The sequence below is a fragment of the Chinchilla lanigera genome, unplaced genomic scaffold (assembly GCF_000276665.1).
Source record: "Chinchilla lanigera isolate Chin_1 unplaced genomic scaffold, ChiLan1.0 scaffold00091, whole genome shotgun sequence".
NCBI lineage: Eukaryota > Metazoa > Chordata > Mammalia > Rodentia > Chinchillidae > Chinchilla > Chinchilla lanigera.
The window spans coordinates 589075-612590 of record NW_004955492.1 but is presented as its reverse complement, the minus strand read 5'-3'; the positions used below and the strand labels follow the sequence as shown (position 1 = coordinate 612590).

General features: G+C 37.6%; 1 protein-coding gene across 4 annotated transcripts in view; it reads right to left on the bottom strand.

Annotated features, from left to right (window-relative positions):
• Positions 1-23516, bottom strand: part of Dip2c (disco-interacting protein 2 homolog C) — a 221672-nt gene that overhangs the window by 152107 nt on the left and 46049 nt on the right. For all 4 annotated transcript variants that reach the window (XM_013504713.1, XM_013504714.1, XM_013504715.1 and 1 more), the window contains one exon: positions 17375-17485. In XM_013504713.1, coding sequence (XP_013360167.1) covers positions 17375-17485 — 111 coding nt within the window. The remainder of the gene's footprint in view (positions 1-17374; positions 17486-23516) is intronic.

Below are 23516 nucleotides of genomic sequence, written 5' to 3'. Positions count from 1 at the left end.
GGGTGCACTACTTCTTTTCTCCTCAACTACACTTAGTACTTTAAGACAAAAAACCTAGTTTTCTGGTCATTTGTTTTTAGTAAATTCCCAGATCAAAAAGTGAAAACTGACTGACACGGATTCATGGCCTAGAACTTAAGGCTTACCAGATGTGGTGAGAAAGAATATTAACTTTCCACAAAGCAAGCACTTTCAGTTTTGCATATTCATTTGAAAACTTTTTAGATATAACCTCATATTTACAGAAAATCTGCAATAGCACAGATGATTCCCATTTAAGTTCTATGCAGATTCCTCAACTGTTTACATTTTACCCCACTGCTTTCTCTTGACTCCCCTCTTCCTCTCCATGTAGTGTTTTCTAAATTATATGAAAAGAGCTGCAGATATCATGGTCATCTGTATCTAAATGTTTCAAGGTACTTCCTAGAAACAAGGATATTCTCTTACATAACAAAAACTTTCCTCAAAATATGGAAATTTGACAATGATCTAATACTATTACCTAATCCAAAGTTTATATTCAATTAATGTTAATTACCCCAATTTCTTTTATAATTATTTTCTCTTTGAATCTATGATCCAACCCAGCATAATTGATTGCTCTTACTTGTCACATGTTCTTTAACCTCATTGAATCTGTAACTAACTCAAATTTTCTAGAAATTGGAAATTTTAAAGAGTCATTACTTTGCACCTTGTCCTTCAGTTTGGGATATCTGCTGGTTCCTTGTAATTAGATTCAGGTCAGGCATTGCAGCAGATACATCAGACATTCATCCTCTATGAATTATATTAACTGATCATTTAGTTGAAGTGGTGTCCTTCAGAGTTGTCTAGCACAAAGACTGAGAAGCAATCTGACAGTAGATACTTCGACCTATAAATATATTGTTTTTCAGTCATTTTTCAACTTCTCTACATTCTCAGATTAAAAGATAGCATTTTAAGCAAAACAGAATTAACCACAACTTTTAAAAATACTTACACTTTTCTCTACAGAGAAAATCTGTTATTAGCCATGCCTACTGTCAAGGTTCTTTTGAAAACCTTGCTATACAATTGTATCTTGCATATAATATCACTTATTGCCAAATCATAGGATTTTTTGAATTTTTAAGTAAGTTTTTCAAGATTCCTGAGGAGGGACTATTTTAAAGAGAAAAACGGTTATGCAGCTTACCTGATCAGGTCAGTTACATTTTTAACCTAAATCAATCATTTTAGAAAGGAGAACTATAAACAAGTACATTTTGAATTTTGAAAATTATCAGTACTATACACAAGTCTACTAAATTTTTTTCCATGAAAACAGTAAAAGAATATTTTAAATCACAAAGAGACTAGCATGCCATCTCCAGGAGCTGCTCCTCTGGATAGAATTAAAAGATGCAGAGGCATTCACCTTCAGCTAACCTGCAGGAGCCAGTTAATATGAGGAAGAAATAAACATTGCTGTAGCTATGACAACATCAGATTGGACATCAAAGCTGAGCAATGCATAAACTAATGTAGTAACTAAACACAAAGCTATTTTCAAAAAGGCAACTCTATGTTTTATTTTAACCACAAACAATAGCACAGTAAATGTTTAAAAACATATATAACACCCTGAACATTCTATCAGACTACTGTATACATTGAACAATAATGTTCAATGAACATTAGAACAGAGGAAAAAAATCACACTTCTTAGCACCAAAAAAAAACCCCCCTGATCAATCCTAAAAGAGCCATAAATTAAGAACTTTTTAGAAAATATGGTAACATGGGTAAGTAGGTTGCTACAAAACAAATCTTCCCTTTATTTTCATAAAATGAGCCTATGAATGAAATTTAGCAGCTGTGATGCATCAAAAACCCATTAAAAAACTTGATTAAATGCCCCACAAAATCTTAATTACAAATGTTCTGGATACAATTTTTAGCCAGGCACATCAATTAGAAACTAGATGAGAGGCTGTGAAAGGGAAATAATGAGAAATGGAAATCTCCTACTTGTGCAGATGTAGTGGGCAGGGTGACATACACATGAATGTCACAATCTCTTTTTAGCCAGAGTCCACAAGTGCCCATAAGACATTCATAAGATTTGCTGATCACTGTGTCCAGAATTCCAATTACTGTGTGAAATACTACAAATAACTGAAAAGATAAAAATCATAGAAGAGAACAATTAGGCTCTACAGTTGAATGTTTATAGTTTTTTTTTTAAGATGGAGATCTGTTATTTCCTAGGTGTCAATACAGACAAGTACCAAAAACTAGCCAAAACATGTTTTAGCCTATAGAGAGGTTAGTAAGTGGCAGTTAGTACTTTTATGTAAATGATTAAATCATTTCAGTTTGAAATCTCAAAGTGACAGTATGTATTACCAAATTAAAGAGAAAAGGAGGAAACATATAATCAAAGAAGAAGTGCATTAGAAAAGGATCCAGAAATTAAGTAGGTGGGGGTGGACTATGGGCTGCCAGAGGACAAACACAGCAGGGGTGTGATATACCGGGCATAACACGGAAGCTTTAGGAGCACTGATTGTACTGTGGAGCCTAAAGGAGAATGTGCTGCCTTCTAAGGACAGGGAGGCACTCTGGCAAAACTGGGGGAGGTGTGAGGGCTGCTGGCAACCAAGCGAAGTGGGAGATAGAAAAGTTGGACATCCTGCAGAGAACACCAGGACCAAACTGTAAAGCCCTTGCTCATGAGCATCTCCCAGTCTCCAGTAACAGTTTAACAAAATATGTAAAGGACTCAGAAAAGGTTACAGAGGATGAATTCAGAGCTCAGCAGCAATAATTTGATAGTAGCCGATTTGGTGACACAAAGTAAATCTTTCTTGTTTATCTGCTCTGCTAGAATGGTTGATGAGTTATTCACTTAGGTCTTTCATTCTAATAATCCAAAAATATTCAGCTAGGAAGAGAAAGGATTTAAGATCAGTTTCACGCAGTACTGAATAAACAGATCACTACTGTCAGTAACTAATCTGTTCCAAACTTCTTATGTTTATAGTGTTGGACAAATTACGTTAAGAGATAATTCTCCAGGAGAATTTCAGAGAGTACAGAAAATGACAATAAACCACTTACCATGTCATACAGTGCTGGAGAAAATGAAACTATTATCTCGTTTTGCAAGAGATTATTAAAAGCTTAGTACCACAGTGCAAGCATTGTATATCATTCCCTAGATGTCTTAATTTTCTGGGAACATCTCTTCCTAGAACAGTCGGTGTTTGTAAATCTACTGTTTCCTTTCCTCTTATTGAGTGGAAAGACAGACCTTTCCCTACTCTTTGATTTGTGATAATTTATCTACCTACAGCTCCTTCAGAGCTACAGTCTGAACTTTCCTTTCCATTTAATTCCATGAACTAAGATTTTATATTACAGACAGGAAGCTACAAGGGATTTATCAACACAAAATGTATCCATTTTTCTAGGGAACAATAGCATACTGGATTAAGAGTCTTAAGTTTCTGCATCAGAATCCTGGCTCTATCACTTAGCAGCTGCACTGACACTGAATAAAATTTTAACCCCTTTAAGCTTCACTTGAATCACTGTAGAGTTACCAAGAAAAATTATATAAAATACAAAAAGCAAATCACTAGGTACCTGTCACATAGCAGCACTGAATAAGATAGTTATTCTCATTAATTTTATTGAAGCAATGCATTTATTATTACAGTGAGGCTGTGAAACTGAAAAAGCCCAGAGGGATTAGATTGTTGAATGACCCCACCTTATCCTCAGGTACTGTACCATGAGTTCTTGCAGTGGTGCTACCATGGAGCACACATTCACTACAGTCACTCAGGTAATGTGGGCTTATCCTGATGTGATCATTCATGCATGGCCATACACTGTAGACCACAAGAGAAACCTACTAACACCACATACACACCAAGGAAGAAGCCAGGCAACAACGTTCATTCTCTGCGCATAAGAACTACTGAACAATACCACACCAATCACCCATAGCCTCTGATCTATGCCTTGAAGGTAAATTCCATCCCCACAAAATAATCACTGAGTTATATATCAGTCTTCTCTTCTCATGAGACATTCAACTTTTGACTGTCCATGTTAAAAGCCTATATATGGTCACTGGACAGATGTAAGTTATTTAAGTACTAAACAGATAACCCCACTTTCCTCTTCGCTTTTAAAATAGATTACATTGTCTGCAAACAGAATAGCTACCCCTGCTTTTTTCTGGGTTCCTGTTGCATGGAGGATTGTTTTCCATCCTTTGACTTTTAGTCTATGGATTTCCTTTTGAGTAAAATGTGTTTCCTCTATACAGCATTATCATTGGATTTTGTTTTGTAATTCATTCTGCCAGTCTGTTTCTTTTGACTGGAGAACTGAGGCCATGTACATTTAAAGCTATAATTGATATGTGTCCATTTATCATTGTCATGTTATTTACTTGCATTGGTGTCCTACTTTTCCTACCTGTTTACTTGCTTGCTCTTCTTGACGTTACATTCCTACTGTTGTTCTTGAAATTGCGGTCAGATTTTTCTCTGTCTAGAATATCTTTTAGTACTCTTTGTAATGCTGGTTTGGCACTCATGAAGTTCTTCAATTGTTGTTTGTCGTGGAAATATTTTATTTCTCCATTGAATTTGAGGGATAGTTTGGCAGGATACATCAGTCTCGGTTGGAAGCTGTTTTGTCTCAGAACTTGTAATACTTCTCTCCAAGCTCTTCTTGATTGGATGGTTTGTGCTGAGAAGTCTGCCGTGATTCTGATGGGCTTTCCTTTATAGGTAATCTGTTTCTTTTCTCTAGCAGCTTTTAATATTCTAAATTTTTGCTGGAAATCTGGGAACTTGACTATTATACATCTGGGTGTAGTTTTATTTTGGTTGTGGTTGGTTGGAGTTCTATATGCCTCAGGTCCTGTTTCCACACTTGGGAAATTTTCTGCTATTGTTTCTGCAAATATTCTTTTTATGTCAGTTATGTTGCCTCCTGTTTCACTGACTCCTATAAGTCATACATTATTCCTTTCTGCCTCGTCTTGCAGTTGTTGAACTGACTTTTCCTGGATCCTTGTTGATTTTACAAGATCCCTTCTTTCACGGTCGCCAGCTGCCATGCTGTCTTCAAAGTCTAAAATTCTGTCTTCAGCTTCATTCAAGCGGTTTTGGCAGCTTTCTGGCTATCAGTAAGAAATCAACCAATAAGAAATGCTGGTGAGGCTGTGGAAAAAAAGGAACCCTTCTCCACTGCTGGTGGGAATGCAGACTGGTGAAACCACTGTGGAAATCAGTCTGGAAATTCCTCAGCAAACTAGGATTAGAGGTTCCATTCAACCCAGCTATTCCCTTCTGGGTATTTTCCCAGAAGATCTAAAAACATCATATCACAGCGATATATGTGCACCTATGTTCATAGCAGCACAATTTGTAATTGCTAAATTGTGGAAGCAACCCAAATGGCCATCCACTGAGCACTGGATAAGAAAATTGTGGTACTTTTATATAATGGAATATTACTCAGCTATAAAGAAAGATAAACTCAAGGCTTTTATAGGTAAATGGTCACAACTAGAGACCATACTCATAAGTGAGATAAATCAGACCTGCATGTGCAAGCACCGCATTCTCTCACTAGTGTAAAACCTGAAAGAGTTAATTTAAACTAGGAGGTATGATAGACATTGCAAAATGATAGGAAAATGCTCAAGGGTAAAGGGCAGCTGGGATGTGGGAAAAGAGAAGGGAAAGAAGGAGAAATTATATATATATGTATATACAGGGTAGTTAACATAGTTGATCTACTGTCTTCTCTTTCTTTGCTGAAAGAAACTGTTAATGATTCCTTGATTTATCAATATTGCATGTCTCCATCTGTATTCATAAGAAACCACTTTGAAGATATCAATATGTAATACAACAAGCATTGTTAATTTCCTACCACTTTGTTTGTAACTCTGTATTGTTTGTACTGTTCTTTTGCTATTTTGTAAAATGTTGTCTGTCTGTTAATGTTTTCCTCCTTGTATTTTTAAAATTAAAAAAATAAAATAGATTACAATTTGTTTCACTCTGGAAGTAATTAGTATTATGAAAAAGACAACCAATGGGATGTTCAAGGGACAAAAATATAATAAACTGGAACACTTTCAGGCTCTGAGTGAAAGCTGAAGCTTTCCCATCTCTTATTTTAGATGTCACTACTGTTGTTACCAGTATTTTAGAATGTTATACGTATCTATGGGTTTAAATATTAAGTTGGTATTTCTTTCTTTCCCTTCTCTCACCTATAGTCCATTCCCTAAAGTTCCTGTTATTCCCAGAGTTCCTAATATTATAAAGACAATTGGGGTCCAGTGTCATCAATATCAAAGACAAGAGTGAAGCAACAGAAACGAATGTTTCTCCAAGGAAGAATTGTGGCCCTAAGCACAGCAGTTAAGACCATGAGACTTACAGCCATATTGCATGGGTTCAATCCCACTTCCTCTCTGTGGGCTTGGGCAAATTATTTAACCTATCTGTGCCTCAGTTTCCTTAGGTGCAATTTAGGAATAATAAGAGCACTTGCTCTAAAGGTAGCTATGAGGATTAAATGAGTTAGTACATTACAGGGCTCCGGGCAGACCCTAGCAAGTGGTAAACACTCGAACTTTTTAGATCTTAACCTGACACTAATCACCATTCATATAACCTAAGCCTAAGGAAGACCACACATGCAGTTTTCCTGATTATTAATATCTTTCATTAGTTTGATACATTTGTTGTAATTAATAAGACAGTAGTGATGCACTGGTATTAAATAATAACCACTGGGTTATCAGGGTTCACTTTTGGTATTTTGGTTTCAGTAGGTTTCAACAAATGTGTAAATGACCTGTACCCAGTATGGTACTATCATACATAATAGTTTTGTTAGCCTAAAAATCCTCTGTGCTCTGTTCATTCATCTTCCTTTCTACTTCCTAACCTGTCAGCCACTGATCTTTTTTATTGCCTTTAGTTCTGCCTTTCCACAACCTCATATAACTGGAATCATTCAGTATGTATAGACTTTTCAGACTGGCTTCTTGCACTAAGTAATTAGTATGACTTTACATGTCCTCCATTTTTTTCCTGGCTTAATAGCTCATTTCTTAGCATGATTACCCCACTGCTTGGATATATCAGTTTACCCATCCCCCTGGTGTCTTTTCTTCATTATTGGGACAAAATACCTGACACCCACAACTTAAAGGAGAGGCTTATTTTGGTTCACAGTTGGTACAGGTTTTAGTCCATAGCTGGCAAGCTTCAAGGCAGGGTGGCATGGCACACAGGAAGCAAAGCTCTGAGACATAACCTTCCCAGCCATGTTCACAGTGACCTGCTTCTTCCGACAAGGTCCTACCTCCTAACAGTAAGTCAGCTATGAGGTCCTTCTAATCTAAGTCACCTTCCAGAGTTCCTGCCTATAATCTTTAGGGCAATATCTAGTTAGAAACTGTAACACCTGTCAAAGGACAAGCTTAGTTGCTTCTAATTTTAGCAATTAGTGTGACCATATTTTTGACTCCTGTAGGTAAATACAAAGGAGCATAGTTACTGGATCATACAAGAGTACATTTAGTTTTATAAGACAATGTCAGACTGTTTTTCTAAGTGACTACACCACTCTGCACTATTGCCTGTAAAAATTCTGAGTCCTTATTGTGCCACATCCTTACCAGCATTTTATGTTTTCCCTGTTTTTAATGCTTTGTAATTCTAATCGCATTTTGTCACAGTGACTGGCATTTCCTTGATGATACGTGGAACATCTTTTCTATACTTATTTGTGCCTGTACTTCTCTGCCAAAATGTCTATTCAGATCTTTTGCCTACTTTTTAATGTGGTTGCTTTCTTACTCTGAAGGTTTTAAGAATTCTCTTTATACTGGGGGTTATCACTAATTTATCAGATGTACTTTGTAAATATTTTCAATTCCCATCTGAGTTAATGAGGTGTGACATAAAAAAAATGGTACACAGTTAAATTTTAAATTTATTATAGTAGAAGACCCACTGCCATTAATCCTCCTCAAAATACTTCCTCCTCTCTTATCTCAAACACACTTATCCCAGCCTTCTTCCCACTTTCTAAAACAGTTCTGGAAATCTTTTCATGAGTGTCTTTAGTTGCACTGCCCTGGCTGCCTGACGTCTCGAATTAGTTTAAAAGTGACCATGTTTCATGACCATTTTGACTTTGGAGAAGAGTCACATGGTGCCAAACCTAATGAATAAGGTAGATAAGGACACACAACAGTGTTTTCACAAGTCTGCCTTTCCACTGGATGTCACTGAGCAGCAGCATTCACTGTATGTTTGATCACACCCTGTAAAGATATAAAAGGGGAGTTCCAGAAACGCTTCAAAAAACATCAAGCACCATGCGGGAAGTGTGTTTGAGCAAGGGGGAGTATTCTGAGGGGAATTAAAGGTAGTATGTGCTTTACTGTAGTAATATTTTAAGCTAAAAATTCACTGTATATTTTGACTACCCATTGCATCTTTTCATTTCCTTAACTGAGTCTTTCTCAGAACAAATGTTTCCAATTTTAATGAAGTGCAGCTCACCAATTTTTTTTCTTTCATAGATTGTACTTTTGGTATTGCATCTCCAAATTGTCCCTAAGCTGAGGTTCAATTTGTTAGTCCCCTATGCTAGCTTCTGGAAATCTTTTAATTTTGCATTTTACATGTTACATTTGTTGCATGTTTTATGACCCAGAATGTTGTCTATCTTAGTGAATATTCTGTGTGAACGCAAGAATAGGTGTTCTGCTGTTTATGCGCTGCTCTATATATGCCAAATTAAATCTAGTTGATTGCTGGTGCTGTTCAGTTCATTTACGTCTTTACTGATTTCCTGCTGCTGAATCTGCTAATTATAGAAATAGGGATGCTTAGGTCTTCCACTGTCACAGACCTTACTTTTATTTCCTGATCATGTTTTATACATACTTGTCTCATAGTTTGATGTTCTGTTGGGTGCATATTATCTTTAAGGATTCTTCTTAGAAAAGCAATCCCTTTACCATTATGTTTTGTTGCTCTTCATCCCTGATAACTTTCCTTGTTCTCAAGTCTGGTAGGTACTTTGACAAGCGTTACAATGATAATCTGTTCTATTGTTTATTTTCATCTACATATGATTATATATTAAAAGTAGACTTCTTATAAACATATAGCTGGATCTTGCTTTTTTAATCACTCTGAAAATCTCTAACTTATATTTAGATCACTGAAGAATAAAGGATTATTGATACTTGGATTAATATCTACCTATTTATTAATTTTATTTGTTTTTGCTACCATTTTAGATTTCCTTTTTTGCTGTTTAAGTTTTAGTTGAGCATTTTATATGATCACTTTTTTTCTCTCACTGTATCAATTATACTTCATTTTTACACAGTTGCTTTACTGGTTACCCCTGAGTTGACAAAACATGCTTGGAATTAATCAAAGAGCACTTTCAAATCATATTATACTAGCTCATGGATGGTGTTAAGTACTTTGTAGCACTTTTCTCTGAGACAGGGTCTCCCCGTGTAGCTTAGGCTCATCTTGAACTCACTATCTAGCCCGGACAGGAAGAGAACTGCAGCAATCCTCTTGCCTCAGCCTCCCATGTTCTGAGATTATAGGTATGCGCCATCACAACTGCCTAATATGGTATTTCCTGATTCTTTCTCCTATTTCTTATAACAGTGCTGTCATTCATTTCACTGCTACACATGATATAATCACCCAATATGCTATATTTGTTACTTTGAACAAATCTTTATCTGTCAAGACAAGAATAAGAAAAGATTCTATTTTTATTCTCATTTATTCCTTCTCTAGCACTCTTCGTTTTCCTCATGTAGAATTTATTTTCTGATCTACCCATGCCTAGTCTATAGATGATCAAAGGTACTCACTTCTACAGTTTTTAGTTTCAAGCACTGCCTACTGACACAGCATTTACATCTGTCCACCAACATTATACATCTCCAACTCTCATCCTATGACCTTAGTTCTTTGATGGTTTAGAATGAGTTGATTTTCAGTTTGTTTAATTTTGCCTTTGTGAGGATGATCATGGTGACTTTCCAGTTCCTTACATGCTGTCATGGAAATCAAAAATCTGTGTACCCTTGATTTCATTTTACCCTTTTAATATTTTCTCATTCCTTTTAATTATATTCTCCTTTTTATAGGTTTTTTCCCTTACCTCTAGGGACTGAAACCAGGACCTTTGCACTGACTACGTCCTAGCCCTTCTTTTTATTCTGAGACAGGGTCTCAATAAATTGCCTAAGTTGGTCTCAGATTTGAGATGTTCCTGCCATCACCACATCTGGCTTTTTTTAACATCTTAAGTTAAAAGCTTATTCTTTTACTTTCCAGGATGGCTACTTACTTAATATAAATACTTTAGGGGGTGGGGATATAGCTCAGTGTCAAAAGCACTGGCCTAGCAAGTGCAAGGTCCTGAGTTCAATTCCTAGTACCAAAAAGAAAATAAACAAATAAATAATATAATATAAATAAATAATAATATATATAACTTATATTATTATTTATTTATTAGCAGTGTTTAGGAGTTTACAGTATTCTAAGAATAAATCTCTTTTTTAAGGTTGAGAAAAAGAAACTTTAGCATCTGAACCCATCTCTAAAAACAAATAAATAATAATATAAATTATATATATATACACACACACACACACACACACACACACTTTAGACTCATTTTCTACTCATTTCCAAGTACCACTTTCATTGCACACCACAAATTTTGGTTCACCACTTTTTTACACATGTAATAATACAAAACTCTTTTAACCTGTTCCTGCTTTCAGCCAGGAATCCACTTCAATTCAAAGAATCTGTGTCTACTCCATTTTCACTTCTAGCATTTCTTCCATAAATGGATAGGCACAGATACAGAGATTAACTTCACTTGCTTTAATGTTGGGCAAACAGACATTTATACTCTTTTATCTTTTGTTTTCTCTCCACAGGTATAGCCTTAGCCCAAGAACACCTCCTCTACAGCGGAACTACCTGCTGAACGGCAACGTCCATACCTGCACTGTTTAATATGGTAGCCACTTGCTCTCAGAGGTGACTAGCTTATCAGAAGAACAGAATTTTAATTTCATCTTCATTGATTTAACCGGTGCCAAGTGGGTACTGCCCACCACAGTGGATAGTGCAACCCTCCCCAGATGGAGACCGTCAACTTCCTGTGGATACTGAGCTAATGCTGCAGTCCAATTTCAGTTTACCATGTAGATTCTCCTCTCCTAGCCCGCCCATCATATTCTATTGTAAAAAAGAAAATAACACTGTATCAGTTACAAACAATAATGAAAAAATTGAGTTCAGAGACTAGAAGTCACAGGGTAGGAATCTCATTAAAGTGAGTAAATCCAAGTTGACTCAAGATAGATAAATCTCCCCAATCTATGAAATTAAATGTAACTATATCTCTAAATTTCTGTCTCATCTACAGGGCATAGCAGAATGTTCAGTATACAACCTATTTGAATGTTTGTTGAATGGATCAGTACTATAATACAAGCCTATTTCCAGAAGCTGAACACTGCCAGATTCACACTTTAAGGCACTATCATCACAATAAAATTAACTTAAGGGATGGGTTCAGATGCTAAAGTTTCTACTTCTCAACCTTAAAAAAAAAGATTTATTCTTAGAATACTGTAAACTCCTAAACACTGCTAAAAACCTTAAACTTGTGCTAATAGAGTTATTAGTATTTTTATGTTTACTGCATTAGGAAGTAAACTGAAAAACTTTTCAAAAAAGTGCAAGACTTCACAACCACAGAATCTACTGGCTGTCAGAGCAAAGCCAACATCACCTGTCATGCAGCCACTAGAAAACCTTATTGTACACTCATCAAAGAAACAAGATGCAAAGAAGGCCAACAACATGATTAGGTTATTTAGAAAATGGTTTGAAATCACAGACATCCTGAAAGGGTCTCAAGCTCTTCCAGGAACCTACAGGTTTGAAGGGTCCCCATCCTTGAGGAATAACAAGGTCCACTGCAGTCTATTGCAAAGGAAAGCAGCACACAGACAGAAGATCCTGATCATAAAAGTAGCAGCTACTGCTGTCCATGCACATACAAGACATGAGACAATAATTTAAACTCCATCTAAACTTATCTTAGAGAAAAAATAATTCTAACCATATTAGGAAATAGTATGCTACAGCTGAGTTTTAATATTCTTATTTGTCATAGTTGGTCTTGGCTACAACAAATACAAAACATATCTCAAGATTTTCTAAGGTTCTGGGGAGAGGCTGTTTAATGGTCAGAAATTAAGCTCTAATTTAGACTTTATAAAGTCAAAGTAATAAAGTGCCTAATATAGTCTGATATATCATAGGCCCCCAACACGCCTATTCACTTACTTCTTCATTAACTTTCCAAATCAAATTTAAGTCCCTCCTCCAAAAATATTACTTAAAAAGAAGGGACAGTCTATTATAAAGAACTCTAGTAAGAGTTCATTACAATATGAATTTAGAAATGAAATGGAAATACACAGCCAGGACAGATTAAATGTAAGACTATATGGCTGACTGGATTGTTAATTAGATCAATTATCTAATAGATAAAAGAACTGCTTCTCAGCTAACATAATTTTGTCACTGGAGCAACCAAAGTAGCCATATAGCAAGATAAGTGGTCAAAGAGTTTCAAAAGCCAAATCTCCTAATGAGCCACAAATCTTTGACTTATACTCCCACACTGGCTCAAGGGAAAACAAACCAGAAAATACGTGAATGTGTATACTGGAAACAGGCTAAATTAAGCTCCTCCTAACATATATCTCACTTGAAAATCTATGTGTGAGCACATACTCTGTAGAAAGTAAATTACAGTATAACAGTAAAATATGTAAGTTAAGAAAATTCACAGCTGGACACTTGTGACAATAGTAAATGTCCTAAAATATGGTGCTAAGGCTGTCAAAGTAACCCCCAAAATTATCAGACCCCTTTTTGCTTTGCTTTACTATAATTGCCGTGATATATGAAGGGGAGACTTCTGAGGTTGGTCATAGAAAATGAAGACCCCCCTCCACTGAGATTTCGGAAGTATATGAAGGATCACATGAGTCTGCGCCTTCTGTATGCAAATCAAAGTGATTATTTACATGAAGAGTAGTAAGAAACTTAAAACAGAAATAGTATACATGGAATACCTGTATCTTCCATTATATCTCTTGTGACACTTTAAGGAACATCTACTTAATATTTCATAGAATCCTCTACATAGTATGTTAATAACTGAGGCAAATTACATCTTTAACAGGAACCTTAATTCTCTAAGGACACAGCAATTGGTACAGAAAGACCAGCATCTGTGAAGGTGTGTGACTGTGGTATCCAGTACTCACTCTTGATGCCCTTTCTCACACACTGCTATGTTAACTCAGCATTCGGCCGTGACTGCTATTACAGGTTGAGCATCCCTTTACAATATGCTTGAGACCAGAACTGTTTCTGATTTTCAGGGGTTTTTTTCAGGTTTGGGAATATCTGTATACACATAATGAAATATTTTAGGAATAGAACCCAAGTCCAAACAAGAAATTCATTTGTATTTTATTTATACCTTATACCCATATTCATAAAGTAATTATTTTTAATGTACTGTTGTACCATCATAGGTAGTCAGGTGTGAAATTTTCTGCTTGTGGCATAATGTAGGTGCTCAAGTAGTTCCAGATTATGGAGCATTTCAGACTAGGGATGCTCAACCTGTATCTTCTCAACATTTCAAATCTGATTATACTGACTTATAGCTCCCAAACATGTACCACTCTCAGGCATTCAGGGTCTTTCAAATTCCTCCACCCCTAATCCATGTCCTACTGTGCCACTGAAGTCATTTTCAAACTCAAAACTGGTTCCTACAGTGCTTTTACTTAAAACCTTCAAGTGGTACCCTATTCCTTTGGGATGAAGTCCAGATTCTAAAACATAGTGCACATGATATTTTACAATCTGCTCCCAGCTCTCCCTAATCACTTGCCTATCCCCAAATGTATTTTATTTCTTCCATCTATCTTCCTTCAAAAAATAGAAGCCAGTATATTAAGCATATATAAAAGAAAAAAAATAGAAGCCCTTTCCTTTGCAGACCTTACATTCTAATGGGAGAAGATAGTAGGTAGGTGAATAGATAGAGATAGATACAGATAGCTGATAGATGATATAGTCAGATGAAGAGAATGAAAGACAGGTAGTTGATAGATGGATCCACACATAGAAAATCAAGTGGTGAAAACTGCAAGGGAGACAACGAATCAGGATAGGCAAGGAGGAGGAAGAGGTAGCCTGACATTTCAGAATTTTAACTGCACAGTCAGAGAAAGCCTTACTGATAACAGTAACACTTGGTCAAAAAGCTGGTGAAGGTAAGGACACAGCCATGTGACTTATAAGGGAAGAACAATAGGACAGGGATGAACCAGTGAAAAGAACCTTGTGTGCCTGAGGAACACCAGGAAGCCAGTGCAGCTGCAAAGGGTAGAGGGAGATGAAGTTATGGAAGTGAAGTGATCTGACTCCTACGCTGAGTGGAATGGGGCCTACTAGATCACATAAACAGAGTGGGGGCATGATCTAACACTGTTTTAATAGATCAGGTTGCTGAAATATTGTGAAGACCCAATCCAAAGACCAAGGTGAGCAAGTCTCATCTCACTCACCACACACCAATTAACAATGTTTGCTCTGCTGCATTTATTGTAAGGCGTGGTGCTTTTCCCATATGCTCTGAACTACAAAGGGTGACTGGGTCTTAATATTCACTATACCTTTCTCTCACCTAGCATGGTGCCAATACAGAGCAAATGCCTATACCAAGAATATTTGATCCAACCCTTCTTGAGACAACCAGGCCCTTGGATGCTGCGTACACAGACACAGGGCCAGCACTTGTGTTAGTCATGGGAGTCGGGGGGTGGTCTAAGCTCATCTTTGAGTTTAGGCTTGGTTCCAAAGGAGGGTAAAAGCATCCATTCGTGAGGCTGAGCAGAAGACTGATAACTCAGCCTACTATGAGGGACTGATCTCAGGGAGTAAGCATATAGGGCCACCAGGAAAGAGGAAAGGGGCAGAAATGGTGGGGCAGAGATGGAATAGTGGGTTACAGGGGACCAGAAGTGAGGTCCCGCCCACTAGCAGCATCACCCCAAATAAGGCAAAGTTCCCTGCTGTCACCTCTGAGTCTGTGATTCTAAGTGGTGAAAGACTCACAGCACTTAGTCAAATTGCAGCATTTGTTCAAAGCTGTTTCCCATTTCATAATGATGCTAATGAAAAATTAACACTGATCTCCTGGAGGGCAGAAGAGGGCCAGAAGCAGATGGGGGGCTTTCTTTCCATGTAAAAGTTCTGAGCCTACAGAACTTCCCTAAGCTGGTGAACAGTCAGTCTCTCAAGCTGCCTCTGCTTTCCTCCACAGCCATCACCCTTCACCGTGTGTGTGTCTTCCTAGGTCTTCCTGCCCTCACAGGGGAGATAAGTGCATAGATGAACAGAAAATGCACCCAAGGCCAACTGGCCACCATTTCCCACTACATTAACCTCTTTTAGAGTTTGAAAAGAAAAATGCGAGACAACCTTAACTTGTCATAGGAGGTGCTTCTGGAATTACTAGAAAGATTTCAGAGAGAAAAATACACCAAAAGGCCCATATAAACGTAAGGGTTTTTATCAACCCTCCCCATGTCAGGCAAGATCCATAATGTAAGCAGCAGACTGCTATGATGAAAGCTCCATCTAAATTTTCTTTTTAAATATTTAGCCCAGAAAATTAAAAGTCAGAAAATGAAACAAAGTATCATTTTCTAGAGTCTATGAAGTCAGATTACAGGGCCAGAGAAAACTAGATTTGCATCCTATTTTATTGAGCTACTCACAGTATCATTATCAGCCATGATATAACCTCCCTGAACTTCAATCTTCTCCTCCAAATGACGTAAAAACACTTACCCAGTTTCTAGGCATGTGCCCACATGCATGTCAGGGTGCGTGTGTGTGTGGATCAATTACTAACACAGCAGGATAAACACAGGGTAGTTAAGGGAAGCAACTCACAAAAAGAACATCCACACATACCTCTATCCTCCTAGGTATTTGAATGGGGCCTCTGATACCTCAATGAATAAGATGGACTGTTGATATATATTGGGTGTCTCTGAAACAATAGGTTGGATTTAGGAATAAAATCCTTCTTTTTTCCTTCATCTCATCCCTACCCATTTTCCTAGGCATCAACAGCCTCCTGAGAGTGAGTAATCTTGAAGAACGCTGGCAAGTAGAAAACAGTTGCTCTGTAGGGTCTCAAATGCATCCATCTTATTCATACAAATGGTGTCTCCTGATGACATAAAATTTGCTTCCCCCCTTCTTCCCTTCTAGAATGGGGATCAGAGCCAGAAAGTCAGGGAAAGAACTACTGAAGAGGATGTGATGGTTGGTTTATCATAGAATGGTATGGCGTGGGTGAATCAACCTTTCTCAGCCTCAGCCACGTGAAACAATGATTCCACATGCTTACTGTAAAACCTCAAAATGTGGATGAAGTACTTTGAGAAACAAAGTAACATACAAACCCACATCAGTTCTAACAGTGATCTACAGGTCCCCTGAACCTGTGTTGCAGTAATAACAATACAACTTACAGGTACTCTCCATGTAAAAATTTTAGTCATGGAAGCAGGAAAAAGCAATTTAAATTTACATGTTAGAAGAAAACCCTTAACAAGCAATTAACCATAGTATGTTTTCTATTGTTAAACTAATTAAAAACTTAATTTGGCTGAGCCCAGTTTGTAACTGCATTAAAACTGAATTTCCAAAGCAGCATTCTTGTGGATGGTATCATAAAATAAAACAGTAAACATGAGACATACAAATATTTAAGGATTCTGTATCTCTCCTAAAAACAGTAATTAAAACAGAAGTTACTGTGGTTAAAAAGAAAAAACATACTAGCAACAAAAACTAAAAAAAAAAAAATATATATATATATATATATATACTAAATACATAACTGTGACACTTAAAGAAAAATTGAAAAGAGATTTTTTAAAAAATCATTATGGTATTCTGAATAATGGGCAACACTGTCATTTCAAACAGGAAAGAGTTGCTATTTACTTAAAGTTACAATCTGCCCTGGAGGGGACACAGTGCATGAGAAAGGACATAGCTAACCTGTAGAAACTCTACATTTCCTGTACTTCTGTATCACAGCTGCTGAGAACAGGTACTAACCATCCAGTGGCAGACACAAGTCTCACAGCCCCAACCTAGTGCCTTACCTGACCGGTAGCGCTCATCTCGTGACCCTGAGGACCGTCGGCGATGGTATCGAGAAGCAGAGGAAGGAGTGACAGGAGTCCGGCGCTCTTGTGGCAAAGCTTGGTCCACCCCTGGATTTCAGGAAAAGAGCAAAGTGAAGGTGAGGCTGGATCACTGCCTGGAGCTAGTAGATTCTGTAGATCAAATCATTTGGTGGAATAAACCTTTACTCAAGCCATTCCCACTGCAAATCTGAAGCTGCCTGTGGAATGAGGGTGGGGTCCTCACAAGGGATGAGCAGAAGGTGAGCAGCATCCTAGTCTGAGGCAGATGAATTCTCCTCGTGTGGGAAGACCACTCCTGCCTGGCCGCTGCAGACTTTAGAAATACCAGCATATACTCTTTCATGTCACAAGCATCCATTATATCATGGGTAGAAGAGTGAAGTCTGAGACACAGAATCAATGTCTGATCTTTCTGTAGAGTAAATACACAGACTATGAACTCCTCAGAAATCTTAAAACTTGCCAGATGTGATTGTGCATGCCTGTAATCCCAGCAGTTGGGAGGCTAATGCAGGATTGCCATGAGTTAGAGACTGACCTGGCTACACAAAGTGAGTTCAAGGCCAGCCTGAACTATATAGCAAGAGCCAGTCTCAAAAAAAGGTTTTAAAGCAATGCTTATCAGAAAAGTTAACTTCAAAATTAGTTGAGAGTATTTTAGCAATATGATTCAGATAACAAGGCAATGACCTGTATGTAACAAATTTCAGCTTTGCTCATTACAAATCACTAACTCTCTGGAACTTTACACTGTTTGATGCTATGTGCTTTAAGAACGTGTTTCTGAGTACAGCTTTGGTGATTTGCCAAAAATCATCCTATCTTAGAGAGGTACAATGATTTAAAGATTATTGGTTAAAAAGCTGACCCAAATCTGCCAATCACAATACCTATTATACTAAGATAACAAAGTAGAACAGGATACAATCTAGATAAAACAAAATACCATGGGAAAGATTTTATCATTATAGCTCAGAAATAAATCATTTCTACTGAGTGAGCATTATTTATTTACTTACTTCTTCACAAAAGGACCAGTAACACTTGAAAAGAAATCAGACATAAAAACATTAAATTAACAAAGCTTAGTCTCTAGTTTCCCATGATAGGCTTCTGTGAAAGCTAATTGTGTGTTCCGTGGATTTCCTATTCCTCTTATTTTTGTTTCTGAATGATTATTAGTGGCATGTGTGTGAATCTCTCATTAGGTTAAGTAGCTTACAACTGTGAAGACAACAGATCCTATTCTGTATCTGCTTTGTTTGGCTCCATAAATAGCGTCTTGATCTAGCAAACAGATTAAAATGCTCCAGTCTACAGCGACCAGACCTCTTCCAATTACTGTCCACAAATGATTTTTTCAAAAATTGCCTTTTATTTTTATCCAACAGATAGAGACTTTCTGAAATTTAAGAATCCTATGTAAAATACTGTAGGCCCCTGGTATTTATGCTCACACTCATGAATACAGGCTTATAACCGTAACTTCTTGCACAGTACATGTTTGACAACACACGAATTTCTTTACACCACCCGTATTCACCATTACTGCTGTTATCAGGATTATGCTCCGCTGATAATCACAGTCAGCAGCAAGCTATAACACCTTCATGTCTTTTGCTTTTTGACGATTCTGGAGTTAATATTTACATCTTTTTGGTTGTTTCTTTTGGCTTCCAACATATTGATTTCTGGCCCTTTCAAAACACTCCAAAGTAGGGGAAATCCCTTTCTCTTTCTTATCTTTTGTCTGTATCAAAAACTGGTAATTTGGTGATAATATTTTTTGTTCTATTTTTGTTTTCATTAAATTTCTCCCGGAGCCCCCTTGTGCTCTAACCTTGGTCCCTAGACCCACTGTCTCACTACCATGCAGGATTCTCCTCATCCTGGATTTCATTTTGCTTTTTATTGTGGGAGACCCTTTGTTTCTCTTTTTTTCTTACCTTCCCATTATAAAAAGCAGCTTATTTAGAAAGGATAAAAGAATATTTGGAGTACTTCCATTTGCTCAGATATGGAATTCTATATCTAAGAATTCCAAACAATACTTTTATTTATTGTCTCACATTTCCATTTTCATTGAAAAATTGTACGTTGCTTTGAGGGCATAATCTTTAAGTAAAGTCTCATTCTTTTTCTCCTGTGCCAACTTTTACTATTCTTTAATTCATACCGAAGGAGCTGTGAGCCAGTGATTTCTTTTTAGGTGAAGCACCATCATATCTCCTTCACTGGGTCTTTTATCTGGGCTATTTTTTGGCCCAAAGAAGAGACTTCTAGCTTCCTGGTTTGTGACTAAACATAGGCAAGGTGCCTTACTCAGTGGTGGCAGCTGTTCTGATCCATTGCCTGGTACCCCCAAACTTCTGGTTTCAAGTCCCTTGAAAATGAACTTGTCCAGGAGAGGTGGGCAGAGGGAGCCACGGCTTCTACTTCTGGCTCTATGCTGGGTGGTACCCATGGATTCCATCAGCATCTTCATCTGCTGACTCTCTCTACTGCTAAATGACGGACCACTAATTCCTCTATTTCACATGTTATAAACACTTACCATTGTGACTCCCATTCTTTTTTTCCGGTGGCTTTAGACTTTATATATTTACTGCCATTTTAGTGTAGTTTGGGAAGAGGCAGAGATACATGTGTACTTTCAAGCTGCTAAGACTCACCAGGTGCCTTTATTTTTTTAATATATATTTTTTAATATTTAGCCTTCAATCTTGGCATGATTATACTATTATTTGTCTGGCTGATTTAAATATGGCTCCAAGAATTACATCTTCAGCTTTCACCTCTTCTGGGAACCCACATAGAGAGTTGTAGGCTAGTGCTCGGCTTACTGATGGATCTTCCAGAGCTGTCCTCAAAAGCTAATTTTGTATACAGACATTATGAATGTTTCCCCTCACAGGTTGAAATGCATAGATCGCAACACAGTTTGAAAAAGGAAACAAATAAAACTGGATGAAACAACAGCTTCAGCAAGCTTATAACAGTAAGATATTAAAAGAAATTACAAACTAGAGTGTGCACACTTCATTTATTCTACCTGACATTATTCCAACTAAGATTTGAACTGGTTTACTGGTTGAATATGCAGCTCTCCATCTGAATTCAGCTTGTCACCACAGAAAGACCTAGGGTCACAGCAAGGTCATTCTCCTTGTCCCGTAAAAGGAGAATTCTACATCAAATGATGCTGCTGTATACATGCCTTTTCAGCGACTATGAACAATTACTAAAACACATTAACTACAGTAGGGTATTTACCACTGTGGAGGGCTTATCTTCAAACTTTAGTTTGGGGATTGGGATTGAAAAACTATTTTCAGGAGAGCCAGGGAATAACCAAAAACCTCAAAATAGAAAGGTTAAGACCTGTGGTCAAGGTTAATTTAATTTCTTAACAAAACCTGTGGTCAAGGTTAAGAGAGATCGAAGTGGTTATGGGGCAAAAAGGTGTCCTGAGGGAGACAGGTGACTGCCCCCCAACTTGTGATGGTCAAGACAACAAAACAGCTACTTCTGTTCAGGCAAAAACATGACAAGGGTCAAGAGTCAGTACTTTCCCCGACAAATACTAGGCATTTACATGCTACTCACATGCTACACACCAAATCAACTCTAGATCCTCTAAAAATTAAGAAGCTACTGGGAATGGTGGCATACACCTATAACCTGGCACTTTCAGAGGCTGAGGAGGAAGACTGCATGTAGAAGCAGAACAACACCATAGAGAGACTTGGTGCCAAAAGCTAGCGGCCCCGGGAGTTTGGCTCTAGTCACTGTGACCTTGGGCCAGTTCCTTAAGTTTTCCAAGGCTCAGCTCCCATTTACAGACAGAAACAGTAACAGGTAACACTGTGTAGCACTGGTTTGAGCATTCTGTAAATATTCATTTAATTTCTTAACAAAAACTTAAGTAGATACTGTTTGTGGAAACATGGGCATCGAGGTGAGATTTAAACTCAGATAGCCGGGGCCGCTTTTATATATATTTAAATGTTCTTTTCACTCCTAAACTCATTCGTAATAGGGGTTTCCTGAGTGCTCTCAGATACCATCCTCTGAGCACAATATGTTCTAGACACCTGGCTGCCCCACTTTCCAAACAGAATGAAAGCTCTAGGATGAATCTTGCTAGGCCTTGTTCTCAATTTAAATACCAATAATGTTAGTGAGATTTCTATTTTTACCTGTAAAATTACAGTGGGACTGTACAGAACTCCAAACCAGAGGCAGGAGACTAAGGTACACTACAGAAAGAAGATCAGCATAGGAAGAAATGAAACTTACAACATTCAGCCCCTCCTGTGCACCCACACCCTGGAGATCCCAAAGTTCTGCACATGGTCTTGATATGTTCCATGTCCTGAAATGTCCCAATAATATGTCACTCAGCTCTTCCCCTACCCGACAACCCATCCTGAGTATAATAAACTGCAGTGGCCTCAGTCGTGGCCTGCAAAGCGACAACACTGTGCTATTATCAGCTGTGGCTTTCCCCACCTCCTCTTTGTGCCTCGGGTAGACCTCTCCACTTCAGCCTAAGGAAGGCTCTGCTGACTTGATTTCTCTGCACGCTGATGACCACAGCAGAAGGCCCCAAACTCTTCCATCTGAATGTAAGTCATTTCCACACTGAGCTCACTTTCCTTTCTAGCTGTATCTTCCAAATGAAAGGGAAACTTGTCACTATTTTTGAGTTTTTGCCTTGCCTATTCTCACATCTTTGATTGTTCTCCTCCACCTGTGAAATACGAAAACTTGCTTAAGTCCAAAAGAAGAAAAATCAAAGGAAGAATCCATTTTATTAGTTCTTACATCAATTACTTCTAGCACATAATTAAGAGATGAATCCCCCAAGAAAATTCCTAATGTAGTTCTGATGCCTAAACAATCCATCGATTTCAGATAAATGCAGTAGAGTATTTCATTAATATTGCAATAAAGGAGACACTAGACAACAGACTAATCCTCAGGTTAAACATAGGAATAAGGCACAGGGCGGGCCAAACATCTGCCCCTCTAACACAATGCATGACGGCAGAAGACCTAGCAGTACAGACAACATTTGGTTATTCAAGGTGTTAAATATAATGGAGAAGGGCTGGATTTCTAAACTTAAGTAAAGAAATATGCTGATAATCTTGGTTTCTCAATATATTCTTAAAAGGAATCATGAAGAGAATGCAGGGGAAATTTTATTTAAAACTAGATGGAATTTACAATAGCACAACCCTGATCCTAATTGTGTAATTGCATACTGGACAAGTCACTTGCCTCTAACTTCAGATACCACAGGTGCAGATGTGGACATATGATCTATAAAATGACAGCTCCCAGGGCACCCATGGGAGCTCCAGCCCCTCTTGCTGCTTTTGTGCTACAGGCTGTCCCCAGCACTTGTGGAAGGTATGAGAGGCTGTCATGACTACGAAGCCTGTGTCAGATACTTTGTGAAATTACTGGGGATTTTTCCATATTTCAAGTCTGTCCCCAAACAATTTCTGAATCCTGTCTTGTTCCCTTCTAACTCCTAACCACACATTCTGGTTCATGCAGCAGTACTTATTCTTACAATACATGCAATCAGGAGCTTTGCCAGGAAGGAAATAGTACTTATTGTGCAAAGAGATAAAAAACTTACTATATTTACTTTGTATTGACTCAGATGAGAACAGCACAAAACATAAGGCTGAAATTTAATCCTAAATGCCATAACATCTATAACATCTACCCAACCACACAAACCCGTTTCTTACATTGCTGTTACTGTTATTTGTCTCCTCTTTCATGAATTTAGGCCTATGCCATAATACATTAAAATCTGCTTAATAATTGTTTTCCCATCATATTATTTTAACTTAATTAGAAACTCATGAAATGAGAAATGTAAAAGATTCTGAAACTTGTGAAGAGTTTGACATTTGCAATGGAATTTACCATCCCAACCCCTGGTCCATGTTCATCAGATAGATCGACAAGTACATTGTCAGGACTGGAGCTTCAAGTTTCTATATTCTCATGCCTCACAGGTTTTTCACACACATACATAAAAACCCACAGGAGCCAGTTTCAAAGTAATAGCATC